Source organism: Hirundo rustica, chromosome 22, assembly GCF_015227805.2.
Source record: "Hirundo rustica isolate bHirRus1 chromosome 22, bHirRus1.pri.v3, whole genome shotgun sequence".
NCBI classification, from domain to species: domain Eukaryota; kingdom Metazoa; phylum Chordata; class Aves; order Passeriformes; family Hirundinidae; genus Hirundo; species Hirundo rustica.
Genome location: NC_053471.1, coordinates 764,529 through 779,551, shown reverse-complemented (window position 1 = coordinate 779,551; position 15,023 = coordinate 764,529). Strand labels below are relative to the sequence as shown.

At 52.4% G+C, this 15,023-nt stretch overlaps 1 protein-coding gene across 1 annotated transcript; it reads right to left on the bottom strand.

Annotated features, from left to right (window-relative positions):
- Positions 1–1,617: 1,617 nt before the first annotated feature.
- SLC2A1 (solute carrier family 2 member 1) lies at positions 1,618–14,438 on the bottom strand. The gene is made up of 10 exons (XM_040084692.1): positions 14,370–14,438; positions 9,718–9,810; positions 6,314–6,474; positions 5,927–6,167; positions 5,426–5,588; positions 5,159–5,346; positions 4,963–5,067; positions 4,759–4,860; positions 4,324–4,527; positions 1,618–3,328 (listed from the first exon to the last, which is right to left on the bottom strand). The coding sequence occupies exons 1-10, from the start codon at positions 14,385–14,387 to the stop codon at positions 3,131–3,133; spliced, it is 1,473 nt and encodes a 490-aa protein (XP_039940626.1). The 5' UTR covers positions 14,388–14,438; the 3' UTR covers positions 1,618–3,130.
- Between the last annotated feature and the right edge of the window lie 585 nt (positions 14,439–15,023).

Here is a 15,023-nt window from a genome sequence, read left to right as displayed (position 1 = left end):
CCTCCTGCCATGGGTAGGGACACCTTCCACTATGGCAGGTGCTCAGAATTTTCTCTTTCTGCAGAACTTCCTGTAGCTCTGGGCACTGAGAGACTCCTTTGTTCCACTTCCACGGGTAGAAGTTCCACGGGAAGAACTTCCATCCTGGAGGGACCACGGGAGGCATGAGGGACTCTAAGCAGTCTTGAGGGAAAGAATTAAAAGGCTCCAACAAGGGATTCTAACCTGGAGGAGAGGTAGTTTCCTCCTAGCAGAGAGCAGACATCCCCTTGGATCTGCCACCAGCCTCGGGAGGAGGTGCCACCCCCAGGCCCATTCCAAGCTGGCTCCTGCCCCAGGGAGCAGCGAGAACCCTCAGGACACAGGTGACCCTGCTGGGGAGGTACAGGGATACTGGAGCAGGGCCAGGCACAGGAGTGTGGGAAGCACAGTGCAGCCGCCAGATTTTGTGATCCCTCACGGCTGGGAAAGGGGAGAAGGGAATCGGCCTGTGCCGCGCTGAGCCCTGAGCTCCGATTAAGGCTCATTTACTTCGGGAGGATTTATGAGGGTGTTTAATTGCCTTGCCAAGTTGGGCTGGAGTCAAGTGCGTTTTGTAAATGCTTCGTCAAGCTGGGGCCTGAGCAATTAGCAGGGATTGCTGCTGCTGGGGAAGGGAAAACCACAGGTTCAGCCATGTTCCATTCCAGGGGGTGGGATAAGGCCGCTTGGGGTGCACAGCACAGGCCTGGGGAAGGGCTTAGGAGACCTCCCAACTCTACTGTGGGAGATGCTGGTGGTCTCTCCACCTCCGTGGGGTGGGATATGCTGAAAGGGGCTGGAATGATCACCTCTGTGGGATGCGGGATGTTGGGGGACAGTGCCTGCTGGCACAGTGCCCCAGGGCACAAGGAATTGGGTCACCAGAGATTTGGAGCTCAGTCACGGCTGTAATCCTTCCAGTGTTCCCGGGCTGAGCCTGCGGGGCCATGTGGCTGCTCTGGATGTTCAACAAAACAAACCCAGCCTGGAAATTAAGGTTGTGCAGGGCTGAGCATCTCCTGGAGCCAGGAACGAAACAGCAGAGAAGAGGAGCCCTGGGCACAGAAAGAACATTCTGGAGAGCTTTTAAAGACACTATAAGAGCAATTTCCTACAACAGCCATGCCCAATGTGTGCCCTGCAGGGCAAAGAGCTGCTTCAATAAATAGAAAAAAGCTTGAAGTGACCAAGATCAGCATTTTTTTTGCCCGAAAGTGTTCAGGCTTGCAGTTCTTGGCATCTTCTCAGCTGAAGGGGAAAAAAAAACCAAATCCACAGAGCAGCAGCAACCTTTTCCCGTCCCTTGCTCAGGTAGTCATGGCATGACCAAGGCTATGTCCTGGGCAAGAGGCGCAGGTTTGGGATGCACACAGCAGGACAGCTCCAGCCAGGTCCTGTGGTCACCCCCACCCCATGATCCCAGCCCAGGCTGCTCCAGGCAATTAAAATCTAGTTGTACACCCAGAACAGGTATTTTGCAACCAGGTGAGTCGTTCTCATGGAAAAGCTTTGCAGGGACACGCACTCCCCGACCCCCCACCCCCGGCAGGGTAGGGCAAGTGTGGTTCCAAGAAATAAAGGCACAGGACACCGGGGCTGGGTGGCTGTTCACATTCTCCTTTATTGTTCATACCACACACCTTCCCCTTGGCACTTTACTTCAGGGATTTGCTTAAAAAACCACACACACACACACCCCCACAGCTTGGCGCAGCTGTGCCACAACCAGCTGAGAATGGGCTTTTTTAAAGAGGTTTATTTTACTCCCTCCCCCCCCCTTTATTTTCTTTCACGTGTGGTCAAATGTCATCACTTCCAAACCAAACAAATAAATTTTAAAAAAGATACTATTTAAAAAAAAAAAAAAAATCAAAACAAAACACAAACCAAAAAAACAACCCTGCCTGTGGCTTTGGAAATGTGCAAGGAGCTCGCACACCAGCTGCACTCAGGGAAATGGGTTATTTTGTGTGTTTTCAGTTTTGTTTGAAAAGGACAGTATTTCTCATGTGTACTTTTTTTAATATACTACAGCCTGAAATTCAGTGCAATAGATACAACTACAGTGCAGAACTATACAAAAGTCATCCTAACCATGTACAAGCTTTTTTCTGTTGCTATAGAAACTATAACCTGTTTCTGTACCTTTTGTATGCATTATACAGTGTGAATATACTCCAAGAATATTTACAGTACTTGGCTTGTCAAATCAGAAATGCTATAACTTAAATGTCTACTATTAACAACCATTGAACAAAAATATATATAATATAAATATCTTCCAGTCTATACACAGAGCAGAAAACGGCTGTATCCATGCGGTGCTGGATTTTGGTGAGTCCTGGGATGGGGGTGGTGATGGAGGGGGATGTTGTCGTGTGCGGCTGCCGCTGGCGCTTCACTGTCGGGCAAATATTGCCGAGATTAATCCCAAAATTCAACAAGAACACATCCCCCCCCTCTCCCCTTTTCTCCTCCCAGCTGGAATTCAGGTGAAAGGAGAGGAGCCTGCGAAAATGGATTGACCTTTCCAACTGATCCATCCGGACGGCTCTGTCCTCCACGCTGCCCCGGGCGGGAGGTCCCCGTCCACAAACCCACCACGGGGCTTGAAATCAAGGAGACTTTAAAAAAAATGACTCATTTTCTTGGTGGTTTTTTGTTTTGGTTTTTTTTTTAAATATTAGATTTAGTCAATTTACGTGATTTTTTTTTTCCTCTATGATTAGAACGTTAAAAAGTAAGTTTCCAGCTTTTTAAAAACTTCGTCTACGTGATTTTCCGTTAAATAACTATCGCGTCATTAATAAAAAACAGGGAATTGCCCTCCTGCTGGTGGGGGCTGCGTGGCTGGGTTTTAAAACACCTATTGGCTTTGAAATCTTGGACGCGAAACCAGCTAAAAAAATGAAATAAAATAAAATTCGTTCCTATCAGAAAAAAAAAAAAAATAATAAAATAGGTCAGTCTGTCCCCAGTAAACCACTGGAGGAGGCTGGAGAAAGGGCATCGGAGCCAGAACCCCCCCACTCCCTCCTGCCTGGGGTCTGTACAAAGTGTTTTAAAAAGTCCCCCCGGATTCGGGGAGCGGTGGCGCCGGGGGTCCAGGTTACACCTGCGAGTCAGCGCCCAGGCTGTGGAACTCATCCGGGGTCTTGTCACTCTGGCCACCCCCACTCTGCCGGAAGCCTGAGGCAATCTCATCAAAGGTCCGGCCTTTGGTCTCCGGCACTTTGAAGTAGGTGAAGATGAAGAAAAGCACGAGCAGCACCGTGAAGATGATGAAGACGTAGGAGCCGCAGAGTTGCTAGGTTTGAAGGGAAAGGGGGAGGTGAGCACATGATGGAGGCCACAGAATCATGGAGTTGTTGAGGTTGGAAAAGCCCACCAAGATCAACTCCAACCACCAACCCAGCACTGCCAGGTTAACCCCTAACCCATGTCCCCAGGTGACACATCCAGGGATGGCAATTCCACCACCTCCCTGACCACCCTTTCCATGAAGAAATTTTTCAAATATCCAATCTAAACCTCCCCTGGCACAACCTGGGGTTGTGACCTCTCATCCTGTCCCTTGCTCCCTGGGAGCAGAGCCCAACCCACCCCCCCGGCTGTCCCCTCCTGTCAGGGAGTGTGCAGAGCCACAAGGTCCCCCTGAGCCTCCTTTTCTCCAGGCTGAGCCCCTTTCCCAGCTCCCTCAGCTGCTCCTGGGGCTCCTGACCCTTCCCCAGCTCCATTCCCACCTCTGGACACAGCTGGTACCACCCTGCCCACACCTTGCTATGGCCATCCAAGACCCAGATCCTCCTTTCAGGAACATCTCGAGTTCATAAGGAACAATGAGTTGGGTTCCTGCTCCAGCTCCATGTCCTTCTTCCCAAGGGATCTTAACCCAACCAAACCACCTCAGCCCAGGTTTTAGGACTCAAGGATGTGGCCCTAGAATTCAACACTGGGATCCAGCAGCAGGATTTGGCACCAAGATCTGACACCAGGACTCCACACCAAAATCTGGCAGAGACCCAGTGCCAGGAACCAGCAACCAGAACCATGATTTGGATTTGGCAGCAGGATCCAGCAATGGGATGTTGCACTGGAGTCTGCCACTGGGATCCAGCATCAGGATCTCGGCTGGACACTGCTTCCATCCCTGGTCCAGAACTGGGATCTGGATCCACCCTGAACCAACAGTCTGAGAGGCTGGGACTGACGCCCCTGGATCACTGGGATGCCCTGGGACTCCCAGATTCCTGTGTCCCCTGTCACATCCCCCACTCCCCCCAGTACTCCAGCCACAATTACCGCAATGTACTGGAAGCCCATTCCCACAATGAAGTTGGAGGTCCAGTTGGAGAGCCCAGCCACGGCAAAAGCAGCAGGACGGGGGCCTTGGCTGAACAGCTCCGCCACGATGAACCAGGGGATGGGGCCTGGGCCGATCTCAAAGAAGGCCACAAACCCAAAGATGGCCACAATGCTGAGGTAGGACATCCAGGGCATTTGGTCCTAGGCCAAGGGAGAGGGAGAAGGTCAGTGCCGTGAAGGGGACACAGCATCTGGACACCTCAGCTGGTTCTGGCAGAGGAGCCATGAGCTGGAAACTGGATTTGTGGGAGCTCAGGAGAGATGTGGCAATGGGGACTGAGTGCTCAGCCATCGCCTCAAGGAGGAGTAAGTCATTCCTCCTCTCCAACCATCCCTCCTCAACCTCCTCCTCCCAGCCTCCCCAGCACTCACCAGCAGCGTGAGGGCAATGGTCATGAGAATGGCACATCCAGCCATCCCTGCCAGCCCAATGAGGTGCAGGGTCCTGCGCCCGGCTCGCTCCACCACGAACAGCTGTGGGATGGACATGATCCGTCAGCACCTCCCCAGCCTGTAGGAAGGGCCCCTTCTCCCACCTCCCCTGGAGAGATCCCGGCGGCAGGGGGCAAAACTCACTGAGACCACCGTGAAGGCCGTGTTCACCACGCCAGAGCCAATGGTGGCATAGACAGGCTGCTCCACCCCCGACTTCTCAAAGATGCTGGTGGAGTAGTAGAAGACCTACAAAGGGCAGGGAATTGCCACAGGTCAGGTCCTGGAGCTCTGCGTGAACCACGCTGACCCCTGATATTCAGACCGCACCCAGACTCACCGCATTGATCCCTGAGAGCTGCTGGGAGAGCTGCAGGACAATGGCGATGAGGATGGGCTGGCGGTACATGGGGGAGCGGAACAGCTCCATGATGGTGACCTTCTTCTCCCTCATCATCTGCCGGCTCTCCTCCTTCATCTCCTGCAGGTCGCTGCTCACGTCCGTCGTGCCTCGCAGCTTCTTGAGGACTGAGAGAGAGAGGTGGCATCAGGAGATGTCGAGGACCCTCCAGAGTGCCAGGATGGGCCCCGCGGAGGAGTCACTCACCACTCTTGGCTTTGTTCTCCTCGTTGCGGTTGATGAGCAAGAAGCGGGGGCTCTCAGGGGCAAAGGGCAGGATGATGCACTGCAGCAGGGCAGGAACGAAGATGAAGCCCAGCAGCAGTGGCCAGAGAGAGTCGTTTCCCATGATCAAGTCCAAACCAAACACCTGAGGAGAAGGAGAGGGATTGAGCCACCTATCCCAGCTGGAAAGTCCTGGCTGGACACAACTCTGCAACTCATGGTGTGCTCCAAGCTGGAACAGCCGTTGGAGGACTCCTGTGCAAGTGTTTCCAGATGGCCAGCAGATGTTAATATCCGGATGCTGCCCATCCCAAACCTTCAGATTCCATAGCATCCCTGCTCCTCTGAGCTGCAGCTTCACCCTCCCTCCCCAGCTCCACCTGAAACGTTTTGCAGATCCACGGCACCTCATCCTTGCAGGCCCTGATGAGTGTCAGGATCTAAAAAAGGGGAAACCCCCCCTAAACATTCTCCACTGCTCACCTGTGCAATGAGGATGCCCAGGACAATGCCAAGCTGGTGGAAGGTTCCCAAGGCCCCCCGCAGGGCAGTAGGGGACACCTCACCCACGTACATGGGCACAAAACCCGTAGTGAGGCCAGAGTAGAGGCCGATGATGAAGCGGCCAAGGATGAGCATCTCAAAAGAGAAAGCCATCTTGGAGAAGCCCATGAGGACAGCTGACACAAAGGCAAGGATGTTGGACATCAGCATGGAATTTCGTCTGGAGAGGGATGGAGGAGAGAAGTGAGGAATACCAGGAGAAGCCCAACATCAGCTCTTGGCAGTCCTGGAATGCCAGGGTGGGGTAAGGCAGCACAACCTCCCCACTGAGGGATCCACCAGGGAGCCAGCAGGCTCAGTGCTCACCTTCCAAAGCGATTGACAAAGAGACCCACAGAGAAGGAGCCGATCATGCCCCCAACAGAGAAGATGGCAACTGAGAGGGACCAGAGCGTGGTAAGAGTGGCGGGGCTGATGGGCTCCTCATATCGGTACAGCCACGTGCGGTTGTAGAAATCCTCAATCACCTGGAAAACAAGGAGAGAAACCAAAACACGTGTCAAACCCGCCCCTGCTTCATCCTGCCCCCGAATGGACGAGTCCCGGTGGCCACGGCAGCTCACAAGACGATGTGTCACCGTCACCAGAGCCGCCAGCCAAGGGAGGGAACCTGCTGGGATACACGGGGGAAATGCAGCCAGACGGGTTCTGGGCTCACCCTGCCCAGAGAGAGAGAGAGACAGATGGCGCTGCCAAAACTCGCCGGGCAGGCACGGGGAGGTCACACTGCTCCCCAGGGCAGGGCAGGAGCCAGAGATGCACCAGCCCTGCAGAGGAAGGGGAGGAACACAGGGCAGTTCCCATCCCCCTTGGATACTCCTGGAGTTGGATTTCCAGGTTTTTCTCCCCCAAGAATTCCGTAACACACAATCTCTGCCATGGTGCCGACACCCAACACAGGCCTTGGTCTGAAACACCAAGAACAGCTGGGTTTGTGAATATTAGGTGGTTTTACATGAATTTTGTATCTTTTTATACACAAAACATATACACTTACATACAAAATAGATACATTTTGTACCCTTTTGATGTATTTTTAAAGCCAGCCCATCTCTGATAGCTTCACCAAGTTCCTGTTCCTGCCCATGGCTGGGAAATGGCCTAAATGACCCTCTAAAGGTTCCTTCCAACCCAAATCTGACATAATACCATGATTTAAAGGTCACCCATCCCCAAACCACCACAGCAAAGGGCTCCATAACACCCCACCAAGCCCAGCTGGAAAAAGCAGAAATTCCAGAGATTCCATGCTTTGGTGGACCTCAAGTGGCTCCAAGATTTCACTGCCCTGGGGGGGTTTCACTCCCAATTCACTATTGACAACACTGTGCTTCACCTTCCACTTTTCCCATCAATCCAAACCCAAACAGTAGCCCTGGCAGAGACAGCACAAGAAATACACACAGAGCTAGGTACAAGTCCCACTAGTATAACTATTTTTCCTAGTTGTTCCTCTTCCAAAGCATGTAGACCATTAGAATTTCCATATTTAAGTGATTTTGTTCCCTCCTGTTTCACCCAGAGGTTTGGATGCTTTTCCCCCTTTTCCCAGTATTCCCAAAATAAATAATTGGTTGGATTATTGGAGAAGTCCGGGCTAGCTCAGGCTCTCAGTAGGCCCAGGGGGTATCTGAAAATAACACCCTCTCCTGCACCTTCTTCCTGAAATAAGGAATGCTTTGAAGAACCCAATGGTTTTTTGGGAGGAGAAGAGGTGAAAAATGGGTTTAAAGGGAGAAAGGTGAAGAAAAAAAATTGCTTTTGCCTGCTTTTCAGCTGAGTGCTGTGATGCATCCCCATCCTGCATCTCCATGAATCCCAATACCAGTGCATCCCAAACCTGTGCCCTGATGCATCTCAACGCATCCCCATCCCAGCTTTGCATCTCTGTGCATCCTCATCCCGACACTTCACTCCAGTGAAGTGCCAGGGCATCCCTATCCTATGCCTCAATGCATCCTGAGGCATTCCTGTCCCAGTCCTGCACCTCCATGCATCCCCATCCTGCCTCCCAACTCTGTGTCCCAGTTTATCCCAATGCACTCCATTCCAAGTCCAATGCACTCCAGTCCTGCACAGTAACGTGCCCCTATCCCAATACCAACACTTTATGTGTCCCCATTCTTAAAGCTGGGATGATGCCCTGCGTCCAGCACATCCTGCTGCCAAGGACAACCCTCATCCCACCGCCCCTCGTGCTCCCACAGGGAGCATCCCAAATCCTTCCCCTCTACACTGGTGACTTGTCCAGCACCACGTGACTCTACCTGGCCTGAGCCCAATGGATTCATCCCCAAAATTATTCAGGAAAACTGTGGCAACACCCATCATGAGAGTCTGGAATTGCTGGGGGCTGCGGGCATCGGAGCTCAGTCCCACGGGAAGCTCACAGCTGATCCCTGACCATGTCACTGGCTGGAGCAGCCAGCTGGGAGAGGATGGAGAAAAATCCTCCAGTCCACAGAAACAAAGCTCCTCCTGGGATGTGGCTCTGATCAGGGTGGTGATCACAGCATTCCTTCTTCCCACAGTGCCAGAGCTTGGGAAAATGAGGGCAAATGCCTGGGAGCAGTTCCCCAGTGCAATCCCAAGGATTTCCCAGCTCCAACAGCTCAAACACTGCTCCACTGCCCGTCTCTCAAGCAGGCTGCTCAGGGCCATCAGAGAATGAACATTCCCAAGATCAGACCAGTGCACGTGAGGGCAAGGAGGCATCAGGACACTTCAGGAGCCTTCAGCATCACCCCACAGGTTCTGGGTGGGAGCTGCAGCCTCCAGCCACGGCAATTGAATCCCAGGATTCAATACTATGTAATGCAACACCTTGAATGAATTCCTGGCTTTTTTCCTCTTCCCATACTGACGGGGCCTGGGTAGTTTTTCCACAGGGTCTTCGACCCCAGGAGGAGTTTTCTCAATGCTTGAGGCACCATTCCAGAGGCACTCACTGGGATGGGATTCAACTCTGGCAGCTGGATCCTGCCCTGGTGGGTTGAATTCTTTGGGGTGTTGACACTCGGGGACAGCTTCGCTCCCACCAGAGCCCAGGCTGTCCCTCCACACCTTATCCCAGCACAAGAGCTGTGCCCAGGGAACAACACAAGCACCACACAGGAATTCTGAGCTAATTTTCCAAGTGTTTAACACCTTAAACAGCCACCAAATCTGGGAAAAGCCATGTTTTCCATGGACCACGGGTACCTACCAGCAGCTAGAGGGTCCTGGCAGTACATGAGGGGAGGAGCCAACACCTCCTGCACTCTGTCCCCCTTACAGCACTTCCCAGCCAACCCTCTTTCCTCCCAGGACATTGTGCCGGCACGAAAAACTCAGAAATAGAGCTCTCAGTCAGAGCAGCCACTCGGGATGACTCAAACCTTAATTAACTGCCAGACCTTCATTCAGAGCCGAGGTTAAAAGTTCCACCGGCCACACCCAGAGAGCATCCTGCAGGCACTGCTGGGATTTTTCCCAACAAAAACGCCAAGCAAGGAGGAAACAAATTCTCCCGGGAAGGCTGGAGCTAAATAACTCCCTCTCAAATCCCATTACAGCCCTAAGCTGCCTAGCGGGATGTACTATTTTAGCCAGGCTGGCAGTGGAGGCTGGTTTGTTTTCAGACACGGCGGGGGAGGTGAGGGGCAGGGGGGGAGGGAATTTTGTGACAGAAGGATTGGGATTTCCCTGCAGAGGGTTCTGGGTTCACTCACCTTCTGTGGGGCATTGATGACACCGGTGTTGTATCCGAACTGGAGGGAGCCCAGCACCGCTCCTCCCACAGCCAGCATCAGGCGAGCCGTCATCTGCCGGAAAACAGGGAAAGGGGTTAAATCTGGGATCCCTGCAGAACTGTCTCCCCAGCTGAGTGGTACCAGGGCACTGCATGGAATGCCGGGAAGGCAGGGGGTACAAATATTCAGAATAAAAGAGGAAACTCACTTTTTTGGCTCTAAGGGGGAAAAATAATTACAAAAATTTTGAGTGTTTAAAAAACCCATGGTTTGGGGGAATTCCAGGAATTTTGGCCCTGGAGTGGGCCGGAGGTGTTATCAGGGCTCCGAGGGTCCCCTTGGAGGCTCCAGTGACCAGCAGGCTCCGAGCCAGCACCGGCCGCTCCCGGGGCACAGCAGAGCCTCCGTGCGCTCCCAGCTGAGGATGCTCCGAGAAGCCACCACTAACAACGGTTTTCCATGGGAGTCTAATTAAGAGTCGCTGAGCAAAATCCTGGTTAGTTGGCAAAGCCTTCCTGGGCCTCCTCTTCCTCCCGCCTGAGCCGGCCCAACAATCAGAGCCTTGTTCAGGAACGGGGTCAGGGCAGGCCAGCGCTCGGGCCACCTTTGTTAGCGGCCCAATTATCCCAGGCAGGAGATTTTCCCGGCACTAGAACCAGGATCCGACATTCCCAGTTAATCAGCTTTGGGATGAGCCACGTGAAATTTATAAACCCGTTAATTTGGGGGGGGTCGTCCTCCCTAAGTACCAACATGCCACCCCAAGGATGCTCCCAGGGTGTCATGGATTAATATTCCCAAGAGATCAATGCCTCAGATCCCACCTAAATGAGGAGGAGTGACTCTAACTCTCTCCCCAAAAAGGATATTTTTTATATTGAAGAACCATTCTCCACTTTCTTTTAATAAATAATGGAATTAATGCTGCTCCCTGACCACTCTGGCCACCTGCATGAAAAGTTCTCAGGAAAAAAGCAGAGGGAATGAAGCCAGGCCCGTTAATGAAGCTCATTAATTAGGCTTGGCCCCAATACAACTAATCAGGGAGGTTTGGGCATTTGAACTTGTTTGGTGCTTCGGAGTAAATCCACCCTGGGGAGAAAACACCTCTTCCATGGCATGACCACGCTGGGAAGTTGCTGGTGTCCCAAAAGAAAAAAAAAAAAAAAAAAAAAGCCCCCAAAACCCCCCAATTCTAACTGTGACTTTATCCATCCCCTAAAAACCTAGGATGGGAATGCTGAAAGCACCTGCTGCTTGGGGAAACCTTATTTAAAAATGACGGATTTGGTGGATTTGAGGGGGAATTGGGAGGTTTGGGGGATGGAGTGATTTTCCTTTGCTTTTGGAGGATCACCCTAATTTGTTTGGGTCCCAATTTTTGCCCTTTCAGGCTAAAGGGCACCGCAGGAGCTGCCACGCGCTCCCCTAGGTAGGGCGAGCACAGGTGAGTCATGGCTCCAGGGATGGGGATGCGGCAGTCGGATGAACTTTGCTCCAGGAAGGTGAGAGGTAACAACACCTTGATGCACCCATACCAGCCACTACCCAAAAAAAAAAAAAAAAAAAAAAAATCAAATTCATTGTTTCATTTTAACATTTGGAAAAAAGAAACTTTTCATGGCTACTCCAAAAAAAAAAAAAAAAAATTAAATTCCAGCAAAAGAACCCTTGTATTTTGATTACATTCCAGCAGTTTGAAGATACGAAAGGGTAAAACTGGCAGGGAAATTGCTTTTTGGAGGCTTGTCCCGAGTAGGGTCAGGGTGAGTCAGCTCCTGCTCCCTTCCCAGTTCCAAACACGCTGCCCGGCTGCGATCCGGGAGCCTTTCGGCTTCAACTTCGCCTTTAAAGGCAAGTTGGGGGGCGGAGGGGGGGGGAATAATTAAATAAAAGGGAAAAGTCGATTTTTAAGGGCAGCTTTGCCCAGGCAGCTCCTGCCAAACCCCACGTGGGGCTGTGGGGAGATTTTTTTAACTCCTTGCAGCAAAAAGCATCTTTATCAGGAATTTTGGCACAATTCCCTCTTATTTCAATAAAATAAACTTATTTAAGACCGGCTAGACCCCAAACTCCTGATTTTATCCCTAACAATTCCTCTATGTTATAGGAAAGAGATTTTTAATAAATTTACAGTATTTGTTTTCTTTTTAGCCGCTTCCTGTTTCCTCCCCAGCTCCAACACGGAAGCCAGGACGCTCCAAGGAGGATGGGGGGGCAACAGGGGCACCCCCAAACCCGCTGCCTTCGGCTTTACAACTCTATTTTTAACCCTGGTTTTTTTTTTTTTATCCTCCAGCCTTGAAGGACTTTGGGATACAGTCCACCTCACAGATCAAGAGAATGAATAATCCCTTTTAAAGCAAAATAATAATATTAAAATATTAATATAAAGATGTTAAAAGAGAAGCCCAGCAGGAAATCCCAACGTTTTTCACTTCAGCGTGGAGGATTTTGGGATGCTGCTTCCTCACAAAAACAAGGGAATTCACAATTCCTTCTAAATAATACTAAAAAAAGTGTCCCAGAAGGGAATTTCAACTTTTTCGACTCCAGTGCAGGAGGATTTAGGCAATTTGGGGATGCTGATTGTTTCACGGATCACGTGAATTAATAATTTCTTTAAAAGAAAATTAGCAATAACATGAAAAAACAACAAAGGTCCCAGGAGGACATCCCATTTTTTTTTACCCCAGCAGGAGGGTTTCAGGATGCTGTCTGTACCGTGGAGCAAAAAAATTAATAATTCCTTAAAAACCCAAATAATAATTTTAAAAGGGCATCCCAGGAGGGAATTTGGGAAAAACCCACGTGACAAAGACACCGTGAAAATGATCCATGAGAATTCAAGGAGCAGCCCAGAGCGGTCCCATCTGGGGATGGAAGAGGGGATGTGGGCAGCTGGTGCAGCCCCTTCCACTCATTTGCACACTTCTGGGAGAAAGGGCACACGGAAAACACGGCTGTAGCTACCTCCCAACTCGGGAAAAGCTCACATCCCCACCAAAAATCAGGAAAATCCACTCCAAACCCACAGGAGGGGATTTAAAGCCACAGAATTTGGGGCTCACACCGGCACCGTGGGGACCGGATGGGATTTGGGCTGAGGGAGAGAACCACGAGGATGGAAAGAAGCACTGGAGTGGCGGAATTTGATTTTTTATTTATTCTTCTTCCCTAAAGGTCATCCAGGGACGGCGACACAATCCCAGCGACTTTTGCAACTGCGACCAGCATGGGAGAGTTTTTGCATAGAATGAGCTGGAAAAAACACACAGAATGTGCAACGCTCCCCCCGTCACACATTCTGGGTTAATAATATTAATTATTAAATATAAAGGGGGTTGGTTAGGGGAGCTTGTCCCCCACCTCCCAACTGCTTCCATGAAAAGTCGCTTTTTTTTCCCAAGCAAAATGCACTCTGGATGAAAGTGTCACCCATCAGCGCTCGGCAAATCATCCCTGCAATTAATTACCTTGACAAAAATTAATCATTTCTAACCCAAATCCATCCAAGGCGGGGGGGTTGCGGAGCTGGGAAAGCGACTCCGGCTCCGTTCGGGAAGCCGGGAGTTAAGTGCGTCGGATTTCTCGGGTATGAGACGAAATTTGCGTTTAATTCCTGCCCCCATCACCGCGCTGCCGGCCGGCACGTTCCCGGCTCCCACCCCCGATCCCACCCCTCACCCCGGGAAACAGGCGCTGCGGCTGAGCCTGCTCGGAATAAAAGAACTTTAAAAAATAGGAGATAGATAAATAGATAGATAGGTATCCTTAAATTTACGAAAATTGGGTATTTCGTGCTCCAAATGGGGAGGGGGAGGAGGAGAAGGAAGTGGGAGTTGTTTCCCGGGGTGAAAACACCAAGCGGGATCGCTCCCGTCACATCTTTAATTAGGATAAAATCACGATTTGGGGGGTTAATTACACTTTGTGCTGCCAGGCAGCCAATTCCCTAACACTACCACCCCCCCCCCCAAAAAAAAGCCAGTGGGATTTAGCCCAACCTTTCCCAGATTGGAATATATTGGGGGGTGATGTCGGTGACCCCCCCCGGAATTAACCACCAGGATCGTCCTGGGCTTTTATTCCCCCCAAATTAATTATAAATTAAGTAACACCATAAATTAATCCATTTGGGATAGGGTGTTGGGGGATCCCGGCCGCCGTCGAGAGGCCGGGAAAGCTGAGAGCATTTAATAACTCACAATTTGGGATAAATTAATGGGAATTGGGTCAGGAGCTCCAGGCGGGATGCGCCCAGCCGAACCCAAACACCGCGGGGATCCGAGGGGTCCCGGCGGGGTCACCCCAACCTCGCATCCCGCAAAGGCCACCCCGGCCCTTGCAGGGTTCTGGGGCCGCCTCCCTCCCCGCTCCCGAAACGGGGTCAGAAGGGACGGATTGGGTCGGTCCACGGCGGTTCCGCATTTCAGGGGGAAGGGGGAGCCCAAAAGCGCTTGCCGGGCGCACCGAGCCGCATCGGCCGCTCTTCGGGGAGCGTTCCGCTCGGGCTTAGGGTACGAATAAAAAAAAAACCAAAAAGGCGTTCGCTGCGGGCGGCAGCAGCCGCGCGTGTGCGGAGGCGGCCGGGGGGCGCGGGCGGGGGCGGCCGGGGGGCGCGGGCTCACCTTGCTGCCGGTGTCCATGGCGGGGCCGGGGCCGGGGCCGGGCGGCGGGGCCGGGACGCTGCGCGGGGCGCGGGGCGCGGAGCGGAGCGGGGCGGAGGCGCGGCCGCCGCCCGGGCATTGGAGCCGCTTAAGAGCGCGGGCGGGGGCGGCGCGAGGCGGCGGCGCCCATTGGGCGGTGTGAGGCGGGGGCGGGGCCGGGGCGGGGGGCGGAGCGGAGGGGCCGCGAATGGGGGGCGTGGGAGGGGGCGCGCGGGGGGCGGTGGCGCGTGCGGGGCTGCACGTGGGCGGCGGGGGAGGGGACCGGGACCGGGACCGGGAGCGGGACAGGGACAGGGACCGGGACGGGGACGAACCGTGCGTGAGAGACAGAGTGAGAGTGTGTGTGTGAGTGTGTGTGTGAGTGAGTGAGTGTGTGTGTGTGAGTGTGTGTGTGTGAGAGTGTGTGAGAGTGTGTGAGTGTGAGTGTGTGAGAGAGTGTGTGTGTGAGTGAGAGTGAGTGTGAGAGTGTGTGTGTGTGTGAGAGAGAGTGTGTGAGTGAGTGTGTGTGAGTGTGTGTGAGTGTGTGTGTGAGTGTAAGTGTGTGAGTGTGTGTGTGTGAGTGTGAGTGAGTGTGTGTGAGAGTGTGTGTGTGAGAGTGTGTGTGAGTGAGTGTGT